The following is a 15,115-nucleotide window of genomic DNA, read 5'->3' as shown; positions in this document are numbered from 1 at the left end:
CCCCTAATTCCAGTAACACTCCCACCTTTTTGGGTACTATTGTATATATTTCCATGAGGAGACATGGAGGACTGGAAGTGGCTCCCTGTAGAAGTCCAATGAGCACAATGTTGGGGTAACTCACTAGCATTTGCATTATCTCCTCTCAGTCTTGGCTTTCAGGATCCTGGGGATAAACACATTTTGCAGAATCAGTGTCATGGTGTAAATAACTACATAAAAGTATGTGGGAAATTCATAAGACGTTTATTGATATGTTTATCATGCCAAAATGTTATTTAAAATTCAAATTTCACTTGAAAAAAAAAAGGCAAACAAGTGACAGTTGAGACCCCTGCATGCCCCTTGGAGGGATCCTGCGTCCACGGAAAAAGCACATCCTACAGCTACTTGATTGGATCCCTCAGAAATGCATTCTGGGAAATTCCTCCTAGAGCTCCCTCGAAGGATGCCAGTGGGTCTTTAGTTGGTTGCATCTGGGAAATAACAACAAATGCATTCTAAGCCTTCTTAGAATATTTCTGGTTTTGAAACTACTGACCCTCAAGGATCTACCACCACTCAACCTAGAACAGACATTGCTTGCTGGCTGTTGTATCTGCCCCATAGGCTGGCTTCAGTCTGCTGGTGGGATCCAGTAGGTTCTGGCTGTGGGTGGCTAGCTCTTCAGGAGCGTTTGGACTTGCTGCAAGTTGGGCACAGAAGCTGACCCTTGGTGACAATGTAGGCCCGGCCACTCAGCAGCTGCTCACAACCCTCACAGATAAAGTGCTTCCGATGCCAGGCCAGGTCTTCCACACGCTGGTAGTCTTCTGAGAATATGATCTGTTAAGCAAAGCAGAGGGAATGTATGGCTTAGGTTCTGCTCCTACGTAGAGACAAAATTATGGGATGGTGGTCTATGTTCTGCTCTTTAACTGTCTGCCAATAGCAATCTGACATAATCTGAGGCAGTTGGTATGGTCGTTATGGAGGGTTATGGTTGTGTCTTAGCTTCTCAAGTGGGAAAATCAAAACCTTTGTTACGGGCAGGTTTTTATTTATCTATGTGTGAAACTTTGTGGGCCAATCCAAAGACCAATTGTGTTCTGAGACACACCTACAGAGTGGCCCTGGAACATAGCTAATGATGCCCAAGAAGCCGGGGGCCAGCCTCAAAGAGCAAGAACATGGAGGGTGGCCCCTTGGCCTCTGAATGAAGCAACACCTTAGAATCACCCCTGAAGCCGAGCAAAGGCAGAACAGCAACCTGCTTTAGCGGCCTTCCAACTTTGGAGCTGAACAAGATGTAGGCATGAATTGTCATCTGACATTTGCCAGCCTTGTGACTTGGCAAATTTCATCATCTCTCTGTGCCTCTGCTTACACATCAGTAAACTGGAGGTACAAGAACTTTCCATTCCCAGGGCTTTAGGAGCACAGTGCTTGGAAGAGTGACTGACATGGGCAGTGGTGATAACCATTGACTTTCTGGGCTGTCCTTGTCTCACGTACTAAATGGGCATTTGTCTTTAAAGGATTCTGTGTGTATGTGTGTGTGTGTGTGGGGGTGCATATGGAAGTCAGAAGACAGCCTCAGGTGTCATTCCTCAGGCATGTTTTACCTTTTGTTTGAGAGAAGGTCACTCATTGGCCTGTACCTGTCCCCAACTAGAACATGCAGTATAATCCCACCATTTCTGGGATAACAAGTGCCTTGCACCATGCATTCATTTTTCTTTCTTTCTTTCTTTCTTTCTTTCTTTCTTTCTTTCTTTCTTTCTTTCTTTCTTTCTTTCTCTCTCTCTCTCTCTCTCTCTCTCTCTCTTTCTTTCTTTCTTTCTTTCTTTCTAAGTAAGTAAGTAAGTAAGTAAGTAAGTAAATTCTCAGGATCCAAACTCAGGTCCTTGTGCTTGCAAGACAAACACTTTCATTTTTTGAGACAGGGTCTCCCTGTAGCCCCAGCTGGCCTGGAACTTGATATGGAGACCAGACTGGCCTCCATCTCATCGAGATCTGCCTTTCTCTGCTTCCCAAGTGCTGGGATTAAAGGCATTAAACCACCACACCCAACACAAGGCAAACACTTTACCATAATGTACTGCATCATGCATCATTTTGCGCCACATTGATTTATTGTATCATACTGAATCTCACCATGCCAGTCACACTGTACTGTACTGTACCATGCTGTACCACATCATACTGTATCGGGTCCCACCATACTGACACATTGTATTCTACTATATTGGATTATACTGCATGTTCTAGTTTGATTCTCCATTGCTGTGACAAAATACTGTGACCAATACCAACTTGGGGAGGAAAGAGTTTATTTTATCTTACATCTCTTGGGTCACAGTTCATCAGGGAGCCCAAGGTAGGAACTCAGGGCAGGAACCTGGAGGCAGGAGCTAGAGCACAGAGCATGGAGGAACGCTGATTACTGGCTTGCTCTGTTCGCCCCTGCTCAGCCTGCTTTCTTGTGGAACACAGGCCCACCTGCCCAGGGGTGGTACCACTCATGGTGGGCTGGGCCCTCCCACATCACTCAGTAATCAAGGAGATGCCCCACAGACATGGCCACAGGTCAGTTCAATGGAGGCAATTCCCCAGTTGAGGCTCCCTCAACCCAGGTGTGTCAAGTTTACACTAAAGCTATCCAGCCCACTACATTGTATCATATTACATGCAGTCATACTTTACCATACTGTACCATACATCATATCATGCCACACTAAACTGTACCATACTTTACCACATCATATTATATCATATTGTATCATCTCACATCATACAGTCATATCATAGTGTACCATAAGTACCAATCATATCATGCCATACCATACTTTACCACATATTATATGATATTGTATTACAGCACGTCATATCAATTGTATTGTACCGTATCATAATGTATCATACTGTACCATAATCTTATTATACACTGATGTATCATATCAATCATACCAATTGTGTGGTGCTGTACAAGGCTATACCATAGTGTGGTAAGACTGATATTAGCTGACATGTATTATCCTAGGCTGGCTCTGTGCAGAGCATTTTCACACACTAGCTCACTCATCCTCACAGCTCCACAACTGGGTTCTTTCTCATTCCAGCTTTGAAAGTGGTCCCACTGAGAGATATTTTTGGTAACACAGGCCTCTTAGACACAGACTCCAGGTTTGAACATGGGCATTCTGCCTCCTGGTTTACCCTCCAGGTCTGTTACTAAGTATGAGGTATTTTGTCATGGACAGGACTGGGCAGCTCTGTGATCTGTCTCAGCAGCCCATGGATACGAATAAAAATCAGCCTTATTGTTGTTATTATTATTTTTTTTGAGACAGATTAGCAGTCTATAGCCCAGGCTAGGCTTGAATTCTGGCTGATCCTCCTATATCCAACCTCCCAAGTGCTGGGATTATAGGTCACCATACTCATCTTAGACCCATTTTACAGATGGGAAATTAGAAGCTGAGAGATACAGTGAGGCATACTTCAGTTTGCCCTACGGAGGACCCACCATCAGCAAAGTCATACTCATTAGCCTTGGGCTTCCTCCCACCGCATAGGCATGCCAGCTTGCCATCACCAGCCTACTGGTTCTCACCTCATCGCAGCCTGAGCACCTGGGTCGCAAGGTCTCACAGTAGTGGCGGCCGCACCAGGGTGCCCCATCCTTCCAGAAGTAGATGAGGTCCACCAGTGGTTCTGAGCACTTGATGCATACAAAGCAGTTGGGGTGCCACTGCTTACTGTAGCCAGCCCTGTCTGCATAGACCACAGGGCTGTCAGCAGGGGCTGCTTCCTTGCAGAGCTCACAGACCTGCAAGGGGTGTGGAGAGAAACATAGGACACCAGGTAGTCAGGGGTTTGAATTCTAGCTCCAACTTCCCTATGTCCTGTATGACTTCGGACAATTAAAAGGCCTCCTTGGTTTTGTCATCTGCAAAATGGGATAATTATATTGTCTACCTAATAGATTGTTTTTTTGTGAGGACCACATAAAATTACTAACTGACCCAACAATTCTCAGATTGGTTGGTCTCATGACTATCTGTCCTCATAAATTATGAGACCTCCACAGAGGTCTTATTTATGTGGGTAACAGTGATTTATATTTACCATAAGAGAAGTTAAAGATGCAAACAGTAAATTAGTTATTCACTTATTTTTAATGATAAGAATGAGCTTATTAGTATGTTAACATACGTATTTTAATATTGAAAATAACTATACTTCCCAAGATGAAGAATTTTGTGTGAAGAAAGTTTTAATACATCCTATTACAGTTTGCAAATCTATTTAAACAGCTCACCCATTTGGTTTTCTCAGTTCTTAATATCTTGTATTAATAAGGTATCTTCAACACAGTGAACCAGTAGTAACATGCTGTTAGTAAGCAAAGCCCAAACTTCATTCCGATATTCTTAAATTTCAAGTGTCAGCTTTCCTCTTTCTAGTCTAGCACCACCCAGGACCCCACATTACATGTAGTCCCCTGCTTCTGCAGGTTCTGCTTTGTGGGGGTGGGATTTATCAGACTGTCTCTGTTTGGGGGACTTTGAAAGTTTGGGAGAGTCCTGGTCAGATATTTGGTAAAATGTCCCGTAACTGTATGATGTCCCCACCAGGGGGATGAGGACCCCATAGGCCATCGGTTGCTCTCCTCACATGCTACCAAGGGCACGCTGTCACCGGCTCCTCCCTGAGGATGTTGATCCCATTGGCCCTCTGGCTGAGGCTATGACTATCAAGCTTCTCCATGGTGAAGTGACCCCTCTTTCCATTCTGTCCTCTTTGGAAGAAAGTCACTATGCGTTCCTCATATAGACGATGCTCCACCTCCCTGAGGTTCAAGTGTCTACATATGTCATTTGGAACCTATGTTTGACCTTGACCTCAGAGATTCCCCAAAGGTACTTTGAGAACCACTGATTGATATCTCTCCAGAATCTGTGAATGTTGCCAGCATTTGTCTTGCATATCCATCCATCCATCCATCCATCCACCCATCCTTCCATCCATCCATCATCCTTCCACCCCTCCCTCCTTCCTTCCCTTCTAAATGTGGGAGGCTATATTTAGAACTTTCCTGCTTTCATCCCCTCAAGAGCAGGAATTTGACTATCTTACTTCATAAACTCTTTTAAGCCATTTTGAGTCTTCCTTGGCTCCTCAAAACCCCAGGCTGAGGTTTTGGCTATGTCCTTAGGGTGTCTCTGCCCTACACTGAACTTGGGACATTTCACTCTTTACAAACATCCCTACATATACTTGACAGTTATTCCCATATTAGGAAAGTTGTTGTTTTCCATCCTACACACAGACAAACCTCAGAGAGATCTGGTGACGTGCTCAGTGACACACAGTTGCCAGACATCAAGGCTCAGGTTGGAATCCAGGCCAAGCTTCCTCCAAAGCCACAGTTCTCTGGGCTACATGGCTTGGTTTTACAGCTGGTACCAACAAATGACCACCTGGGGCCACTACAGTTTAGCAAACTTTTTATCCCCCCAAATTCAGTTTTTCTCATTTTTCTAGAATTTTTTAAAAAAAGAACTGTGCTTAATTATTATATTTTGAATTTCATAAAGAAACATATCATAGAAAATTTTCTCTCTTGTTGCATAAGATGCTAACAGGATGTAGTCAGGTTTGGCTATTGGTTCACAATGTCTGAAATGTTTACCATCTGACCCACCACTGAGAAGTGTTTGCTGGCTTTGCTCTTTAGATGGTAATTTTAACTTACCAAGTACCAACTATATGCTGGCCAAAATGGAAAGATTTACTTTTTGCCATGTTAAGACGGGGAAGTATTTAAGAGTCTGCTATAATTTGGAATCAGAATATCCCTTTAACACCCCTGTCAAAGGCTTGGTTCCCAGGCTGTGGCATTATTAGGGGGGACATGGAACCTTTAAGGGGCAGGGCCTGGTGAGAATACTGTGTCATTGAGGGCATAGCCCTGAAGCAGTTGTGAGATGCTCATCTTTTCCCCTATCCCTTGGCCTTCCAGGCACCATGTGGTGAGCAGTTTTGTTCCACACACTCCTTCCATAATGTACTGTCTCACCACAGGCCCAAGGTGACAAGAGCAAGTCACCTAAGGCTGAAACCTCAAAAACTGTGAGCTCAGTGACCCTTCTCTCCTTATAAGTTGATTCTCCCAGGTATTTGTTACAGTAACAGAGAGATGACTGGTGCAAACACTATTTCTCTTTTATATATTTAACATTCTACTACATGTGCTTGTATACTGCAGGGGGAACAAAGACTAAAATGATGAAATTAGGATACAGAAACCAAATGAATGTCCGTGTAGCATAGCACCCCTCAGGCACTGTAGTTGCTGAGTGAATGTCTGGACATAGAATGCACTTGGTCATTTGGATAGATCCAAACTGGATTCTTCCTGATAATGGGCTTTAGGACATTCTAAGTTTTTAGTTTTGTTTCTGCCCCTGACAATAGATGCAGGAGTCCCTCACTTAACTGAAAACTGTTCTTCTCCCCATGACTGAATCCCTGCCTACCTGGGACTCATCAGATGGTCAAAAGCAAAAACTAAGTGAAAATCAGTTCCATTTCTGTACACTGCCCCTTTTGCCTAGGTGGGCATTGTAAACCACTTGGCCAGAGCTGTTTGGGCGCATGGTGAGTTTTCTGCCTGGCTTCTGAGTTTCATGGAATGACATTTCCAGTCCTTTTCTCCCACACAGATGGGACTTGCTCTCTAGATGGTAATTTTAATTTACCAAGTACCAAACTCCAAGTTCCCAGATGTTTTTTTTTTAAGATGGAAGGAGAGAGGAGCACGGGAAGAGAGCTCTGTGAACACTGGCAAACATTTCAGTAACACACAGATGGGAAGAGGGGGTCATGAGGTGAGAATGGCAGTCTAGGTGCTCACAGGGGGATCTGAACCCATGTTGTGGGTGGAAACTTCACTCTGGAGGCAACAGGGAACCGTGGTGGGATCTCGAGGCAAGGAACACAATGCTCTGATGCGAGCTGCAGGGCAAACTGGGGAAGTGTGGAGGGAAAAGAGATTTGTTGCACGGAACTTGGTGTCACTCTGCCCATATGGCCAGTGTTTTGTCAGGTCCCTGCCTGAGGACTGTGCCTTCCCCTGTTCTTTCAGTCTTGCTCCTGTTACTGCTGTCACCAGCTCTTTTCAACAAACAGCTATCACTCAGTTTGTGAAAATGTGTTGGATAATGAGCCCTGTCAATATGTTTCAGTGACCAGTTTCTTCTTCCTGTCTCTGAGTGATATTCTTTGCTATCTTCCTGGTCATCCCAAAGACTGATGGATCTGAGCTTGTCTTGGGCCTGTCAGCCTGTGGCTCCTCAGGCATCAGAAACAGATTGGCAATGCAGGTCTGAGAGCAACCGACTTAGGTCCTGATTCTGGCCTCTCTTACCACCAGTGTTGAGACTGAGGCTCATAGCTTCTCAGTCGCAGTGGGTGGAAAGGAGCTCTTGAGTCAGGTTGCCTAGGTGACTTGCTCTGTGACCTCAGGCAACTTAACCTCTTTGTGCTTCAGTTTTGTTACCTGTCAAATAGGGACACTGATAACAGCAATGGCATAGGGTTGTTGCACAAGTTCAATGAGCGAATGACTTACTGGGCTTTTGAAGGCCTCAATAAGGATTGGTGAACATCACCCGTTATTTTAAACTTTGCCATCCTATGCTAGAGAGCTAAGACTCAGAGGGGTTCAATCACAACACTAAGTTGATCAAGTCATGTTGAGATTGGGATTGGAGCTCCACTCTCCCTTCCTGGGAGATCATGTGGAGGAGGTAGAGGGAGAATTCAGAGGAAGTCCTGCCCAACCAGCCCTGCTGTGTCTTCCAGGTCCAGGCCAACCATAAGCACATGTGAAGCTGAGTGAACAGAGACAAGCTGTCCCCACGGAGATTCACCCAAATGGCTGATCTTTGATGAAAATAGACATTGCTGATATAAGCTACTCTGCCTCAGATGACTTGCTCCGCAGCATCAGGTGAGAGCTACATTGAATGGGGACATGTGGACTCATGCAGCCTTCTGAAATAGAAATAGCAGGATGAGGTGTCTCAGGCCACAGCAGGTTCAGGACATTGGGTCATGTGGCTGCAAAACCATCTCTTGAGGACTGAGCCATTCTGGCCTTCAGAGAGAGACCCAGAGACGTGGAGAAACCGCCATAGCTCTCTGCCTCAGGCTTGCCAGAAGCGTGTCCCAGTCGTACTTTTTTTCTCCTGGAAGGCTCTTATCCGAAGGCCTACCCAGTCTAAACCCAGAGTGCCTCATGAAAATCTCACCATTCCACTTCAGTAAATATTAACACAAGGCCTTGAATTCAGGTGCTGGGCTTGTTCCAATACAAACACGCAACATTTATTTATAAACAGCATCTCCCATCTCCTCTTATGGTGCTTAGTTCTCATCTTTTCTTCACAGCCTCATGCGTCCCACAAGGGTTTCTTCTTTTTCTCCTCCCTCTTTTCTGGCCTGGCATCATTTCTGCAACCTTAGCGATCTTGAGATCTGACTCCCCCGACCCCAGTCCTCCTAAGGCCCTAGAAGGTGCAAAAGGAGCAGGCTGGGTAGACAGTGGTTAGGGTTCCAGCCCTGGGATGTGGTCAGTTCCACAGCTTCATCCCTTGGGAAGCACTGGGAGAACCAGCCACCTCTCAGAGCCTTAGTAGCAGTGGAAGACCTTGGCTTGTAGGAAACTCTTCACCCATGGCAGTCACTACTGCTAGCTTTAACTTTCCTAGTGTCTTCTTGGAGCATGTTGACAACTTTGCTTTTCTCAGGGAGGTTAAACATCAGGTGTTTTTTTTTATCTAGATCTCCCTTGCTTGTTCAGTGCTGAGACGGGCATGTCACACACAAGCTCTCATGAAAGAGAGTGGTGGCCTGCATTCGATCTCAGATCTAGCTTTGATTACTATGGGCTCAAGGACCTGCTTCTCACAGAATGCATGCTGTATGATCCACAGCTGAGTAGGAAACAGTTTCTAGGGTGTTCTTCTCTGTTTCGGGGGCCAAGCACGAAGTCTGGAGCTTTGCGGATGCTCCAGGGTTGGAGGCGCCTACATTTGGAAGTGGTACAGGCCTTGGAGTGCGGCATCTCTGGGTTCTAGTTTAGCCCTTAATCACTCAACAGCTAGGTGACTAGATGTTTTTTTTTAATTTTTGAAAATCTTTTGTCTATGATTCACAGTAGAAAATAATTTTGCATTCTAATCTAATCTACATACCCCTGGAAAAATGTTATTCAGAAAAAAATATTTTCTACCCCAGAAATACTTTTTTCTTTCAATTAGGATTATGGTTATAGTCTACTCAGGTGATGTTCCAGCTACTGACGAACTGGAACTCAAAGTTCAGAAACAGTGTTGAACTTTGCTAAGAATTTCCCAGTATCCGTATCTATGAAAAGGGAAAGAACATACTTGCAGGATAATTTTTAGGATTAGATAAAATGACATGGAAAATTTCTGGCATGGTGCCTGATATAACTTAAGTAACAAATGGCCTCTCCCAACATTGTCATCTTTATCATCATCATTATCACCACCATCACCATCACTTATGGTCATTGCCATCACTGTGATAAAATTTGGTTCATTTTGGCTGTCAACTGGACACACCTGGGAAGAGGGAAACCCAATTGAAGACCTGCTTCCATCAGATTGGACTGAGGCCATGTCTGTGAAGCAGTTTCTTAATTTTTAATTGATGTCAGAAGGGCTGTGGCTATTGTGGGTGGTGCCATCCCTAGGCAGATGAGCCTAGGATGAAGAAAGAATGTAGCTGAACAAGTCAGAGGAAGGAAGGTAATGAGCAGCATTCCTCCGTAGTTTCTGCTTGAAGCTCCTGCCTCCAGGTCCTGCCTTGAGTTCTTGGCTTTGCTTCCCTCAATGGACTACAACCTGTAAGCTAAATAAACCCTTTCCTCCCCAAGTTGGCTTTTGTTCAATGTTTTATCACAGCAACAGAAAAAAAAAAAAAAAAACTAGGGCAATGGCACCAACCACCACCACCACCACCACCACCATCGTCATCATCATCATTGAACCTATAAAAGTAAATCATATAAAACCCAAGTAAGTAGAACAAAATGAAGCTATTTATGTTTCTTCTAGCTCAAGAGTAAGAAAACTACATCTATTCATGGACTAACTTGGCCCACCACCTGTTTTTGTCAATAAAGTTTTATTGGAACACTGCAATAGTTAAGTGTTTGGATATCATCTATGTAGCTAAGTGCTACAGGACTGAGTTGAGTAGAGGTGACAGAGACTCTAGGGCCTGCAAACTTTTAATTATTCACTTTATTCCTTTTATTGAAAATAGTTTGCCAACTACTCTTTTAGTCAAGGGAATATTATGTAGAACACTCAAAGGAAGTGAAGGTCACATGGCAAATGGGAAAGTATTTATAGTATCAAAAATGGGATAAAGGGATTTGTCTTTGGAAAAAAGATTTCCTTGAATGTCACTAAAATATCTCCATAAGAAAGAAGGAAGCAGATGCTGAAGGAGCCTGGTAACTATGGTGATTTTTCTGGCTGCTCCCAAGTTCCCACCCATGGGTACCTGGGTCAGAGAAGGTGACAGGACCAAGGGTATCTCTGGTTGACTGGTCCTTGATTGGTCTCTATGCCTTTTAGTGCCTTCATGTCCTCCAGCTCAGAAAAAAGTGGCTCACAGAGCGGGTGGAGTGACTTCAAGTCCAGCTGGAAAGCCAGCCGGCCAGCCTGCCTGTGCAGCCCACAAGCCAAACATCTGCTCCAACAAGAACTTGGACGTCCCTTGTCCACAAATATGTCCCTCCTGGGGCTAGCCTCAGCCTGAGCCGCCAGCTGCTGTAAGTTTCCATCTGAGATGCAGTCCTGTGGTGGAGGGTGGGGTCCAAGGCTGCCAGTGCCCCCCTTGCATGTTTGTGGGGAGGTGGGGAAAGAAGAGCCAGACTGCTCCTGGCATCCTGCTGGGTAACTTGGGATCCTATGAGTGCATCCTCAGGACTGTTGGGGAGCCTCCCACTTCTCTCAGTTTCCTTTCTTCCATTGCTTACTGTTTGGGGACAATTACCTGGCCTGGAGAAGAGGCAAGGTGATGTTGGCAATGGTGGTGGTTTTTGGCAGGAAGGATAAACCTTAAAGAGTTGAGAGTACATTCAATACTCTGTTCTAGTTTTCTGTCTCCTTTCTTGGTTTCCAGTGTGGGGTGGTAGAAGAGCGGAAATGCCTGGGCAGAGTGACCATGCCTGGGAACTCTATATATTTAATTTCCAAGTGAATATCCAGCAAGCTCTTTGAATGCAGGGAAATGGCTTGGCAGAACTGTGAACAGTCAGAACATGCAGGCTGTGGCCTGCACAGTATAGGTACTCCAGGAGGGAGAAATTGGGCAGGGAGGAGGCTTTGAGAATGGGTGAGGGGCTTTGAGCAGACTGGTGGGATATAGTGCAGATTGCTGGAGTCTACAGCCCCCTGTCCAGAGCTCTGAGATGCTCCCAAGACCCACAAGAACCGTGGTGGAGAGGCTTGGATTAGGGTAGGGAGTCTTTCCTCTCTTCCTGGCCCACAGAGCAAAGGGCCTCATTCTCCAGCAGGCTGGGCTGTGAGGGATGTCAGATGCCATGGCTTACTCACATACACACCCTGGCAGGTCAGAAGCAGTCTAAAGGCTCCTCTCAGGAACTCTCAGACCACACTGCTACTGACAACAAAGACCTGCGGTGGAATCAGCCCACTACTCTTCAGCAAGCTATGTTGGTGGTGCCCCAGGCTCTTCATCTGGGAAATGGGCCTGAAAACCCAAAACTTTCTCATGATTGCCACATAGATGTAAAGCTCATGATTGTTGTATAGATTTAAAGAGATGTAACTGGCCTCATAGTTTAAAAAAAAGCATGCCTCTTCTTTAGGGGTGACAACAGGTGAATTGGTGTCTGTGGTTGGGGTGTGACATGGGATTTCCTCATGTGGAGGCCTTACTGCAGGTTTGGTATCTGAAGGCATTTCTACCTGCCCTCCCACTCTCAGGGCGATAGTGGTGTTTTCTGAACTTCTCTGAGGTGGGTGTAGACAACAGCCACACCCCTTGGATTCATTGCCTAAATGCACAGACGTGAGTTGACTAATTTAGGTAAACTTGCCCTGTCAGAGGGTCTGCCAGGACTTTGAAAACTGGGCTTGGATTCTGGGTCTATGAACTGAACTCAGATCCTCATGAGTGGGTCCAGGCAGAGGTGTGTCCTGCATCCTGGCTGGCCCCCAGTATCAGGGTTCTTAGGAATCACAGCTCCTTGGTGAGGGCTCCCTATAGGCAGTTTAGAAAAAGCCCTGGCAGTGATGTTCCTCTACCCTGTATGACACATGGATAGTTTGGTAGTGGGGAGGACTCTGCAGCCTGACTCTGCAATTACTGCCCTGCTGAGGTCTCAGAAGAAGGGTATGATGTAACTGTGACAGGCCTTTGGGCCGTGGCTGGAGCCACTAGGGTGTATGGCAGCATGTGGTGTGGTATAGCGAGAGGTAGATGGCCAAGATTCAGTTTCTTCAAGGGAAGGAATGGGCAGAGTGTGTGTGTGAGTAGTTATATCTAAGGCAATGTTAGGCTCTATGCCTGTTTTTCTAGAACTCCTCCCACACAATGCCAAGAACCATGAAAGGACTAGGTAGTATTCTTAAGGCAGGGCTCCCTAAGATCATCCATCCATCCATCCGTCCATCCATCCATCCATCCATCCATTCATCTACCCACCCACTTACCCACCCAAGATGCATCTACTCATCTTCTCCCCTGCCTACCTACTCATCCACCTACCTATATATCCATCCACCAACCCATCCTTTCTCCCACCCACACATCCATCTATTATATATCTATTTATTCATGTATCTACCCATCTACCCACTATCCATCTACTTATCCATCTTCCAGCCCATCCATCCATCCATCCATCCATCCATCCATCCATCCAGGAACACTAATAAATTGGGAAAACATCATATCATCATCTTCTGGATCCTTATGATAACAGTTTTTCAGTCAACATGTGATCCTCCATCAGCTTCTGCATCAACTGGGGGACTTGTTAGAGATGCAAATTCTTATGTCTACTGAGACCTTGCCACACACCCATTAAAATCTGAACTCTGTGAATGAGGTCCCTGGATGATAACAAGCCTTCCAAATAATCTTAGTTTAAACACAACTACTCTAGTCTATTAAAGGCTCTGAAAAGTTCTGCTATGGAGAAACTATGTCCTGTATTCACTCTAATGTCTCTAAAACTTATATGGCCAGGTAACCCTCTTAAGGTACCTGATAGAGCTATTTCTAGGAATAACCTTTGAGAGATGAGAAAGAGTATGGACTTGGAGAATGACTGTGGTGGTTAGTTTTTGTTAACTTGGCACAATAACAGACATTGGTTAGACCCAACAGCCTAGGATAGCACAATAGCATGGTGTGGCTGGGTGGTTGTAAGCTTTGTATCAGATACTCCCATGTTGGAGACAGTCCTGTTTCTGAGCCACATCCACTAAGTTGAGGCTGCCAACAGCAATCATCATAACCACCAAAGTGAAGACACCCAGCCAGGTGCCACCAGTGTGGTTCCTGAATGTTTCATGGTCTTCCATCTGCCTTCCATCTTCCTCTTCCTCCCTGCCCCCATAAGTCCCTGCTTGGTTTAAAGACATCAGGTGTGTTGTCTGCACATGTGGATCCTTGGGTCAAATGTCCTGAACATTTTTTTCCCCAAAGTCATTACTCTTTACTGGAGGAACAGAGAACAGCCTTTTTGCCTAAGGACAGCTGGGGACACAGCGTTATGGCCTGCTGGGTCATTAAGCTACCTTCCTTGGGACTCTCTCCCCTGCTTTGAGGAGACCGACAGAGAGCTACATAAGAAAACCTGGTCTGCTTTCCTCTGGCGCAAGCAGCAAACACCGTGCTTTCACCTAGCATGGTATGGATGTTGTTTCTGAAACAATGGGATCCTGGACACATCGAGAATCTTCGCCTCTCATGGCTGTCATGAAATCACCTAGCAGGCAACCCTGAGTGCAGTTTGGTGTAGAGCAGGTGCTTAAGCAATGTGGAACAGGAATGCTATCACCCAAATTTTCTTTCCCTCCCAAAGTTCAGTATAATTCAAAGATTGATTCATTCATGGATCATGTTTTTGTTGAGCACTGACTGCATCAATAACACCCACTTGAGATCCAGGGATGAACAAGATCTCAGAATTTACAAGAAGTGACAGATAAGAACCCACTAATGTCACAATGAGTTGCTGAGTTAAAATTGTGGTTAAGGCAGGAAGAATTGTGTCTTTTGCGGGTAGTAAATGAGTTTAGCTCAACAGCTTCCCCCTCATTCCCTACTCATTTTTGACAGTGGACTCTGCCACATGCTAGCCAGCGCTGTTACTTAAATGCTTCCAAACTGTCACGAGTATTCTTTAGAATTAACTATAGGCAAGGACCCAGAATCTCAGGCAACTTTTGCCCCAGTTCCATGCTGAACAAACATGTGGGGCTCAGTTAAGGACAAGATACATTCTCAGAGTAGCATCATTCCACTGGGAATGACAATTTGGAGAAGTCACAATGACATCAAGGGGTTCTCTTCCAAGTTGGAATTCTCCAGAGCTTACTCTTAAATCCCAGACAACCATTTGAGGGCTGATAGAGGGCGGGATTAGGGTGGTGTGGGGAAATGTGTTTATGAAACTTGTTACCACTTATGGTAATTAGATTTAGTTTCTTTTAAAAAAATCTTTGACACATATATTCTTCTCAAGAATGTATCTGCCAAAAAGAAGGGAGAAAACAAATTTGGTTCCTTTATCTTAGAATTCTCAGGGAACATGGAAAGAAGACAGAGCTAGGGACAACAGGGTAGCAAAGCTCTTGAGCCACCTTCCTGTGTCATCTGGCTCATCAGTGACTAACAGCCTGTACCCTGCAAGGCATGTGTGTTCTTGAGGCCTTTGATGGCTAATCTTGGTTGTCAACTTGACTAGATAGAGAAATGTCTAGGGAATTAACAAAGCACCCTTCTGGGGTGGGGGTAGGACATCTATGAGGGACTTTCTAGAGCCTTGTAC

General features: G+C 45.1%; 1 protein-coding gene across 1 annotated transcript in view; it reads right to left on the bottom strand.

The window, feature by feature from the left end:
- Positions 1-222: 222 nt before the first annotated feature.
- Positions 223-15,115, bottom strand: part of Lmcd1 (LIM and cysteine rich domains 1) — a 69,288-nt gene continuing 54,395 nt past the window's right edge. The window contains exons 5-6 of the mRNA XM_008854804.2: positions 3,596-3,811; positions 223-825 (exon numbers count right to left, since the gene is read on the bottom strand). Coding sequence (XP_008853026.1) covers positions 667-825; positions 3,596-3,811 — 375 coding nt within the window. The 3' untranslated portion in view covers positions 223-666. The remainder of the gene's footprint in view (positions 826-3,595; positions 3,812-15,115) is intronic.

This window comes from Nannospalax galili, unplaced genomic scaffold, assembly GCF_000622305.1.
Source record: "Nannospalax galili isolate Female #2095 unplaced genomic scaffold, S.galili_v1.0 scaffold406, whole genome shotgun sequence".
Classification (NCBI taxonomy): Eukaryota; Metazoa; Chordata; class Mammalia; order Rodentia; family Spalacidae; genus Nannospalax; species Nannospalax galili.
This window is presented reverse-complemented; position numbering and strand designations above follow the sequence as displayed.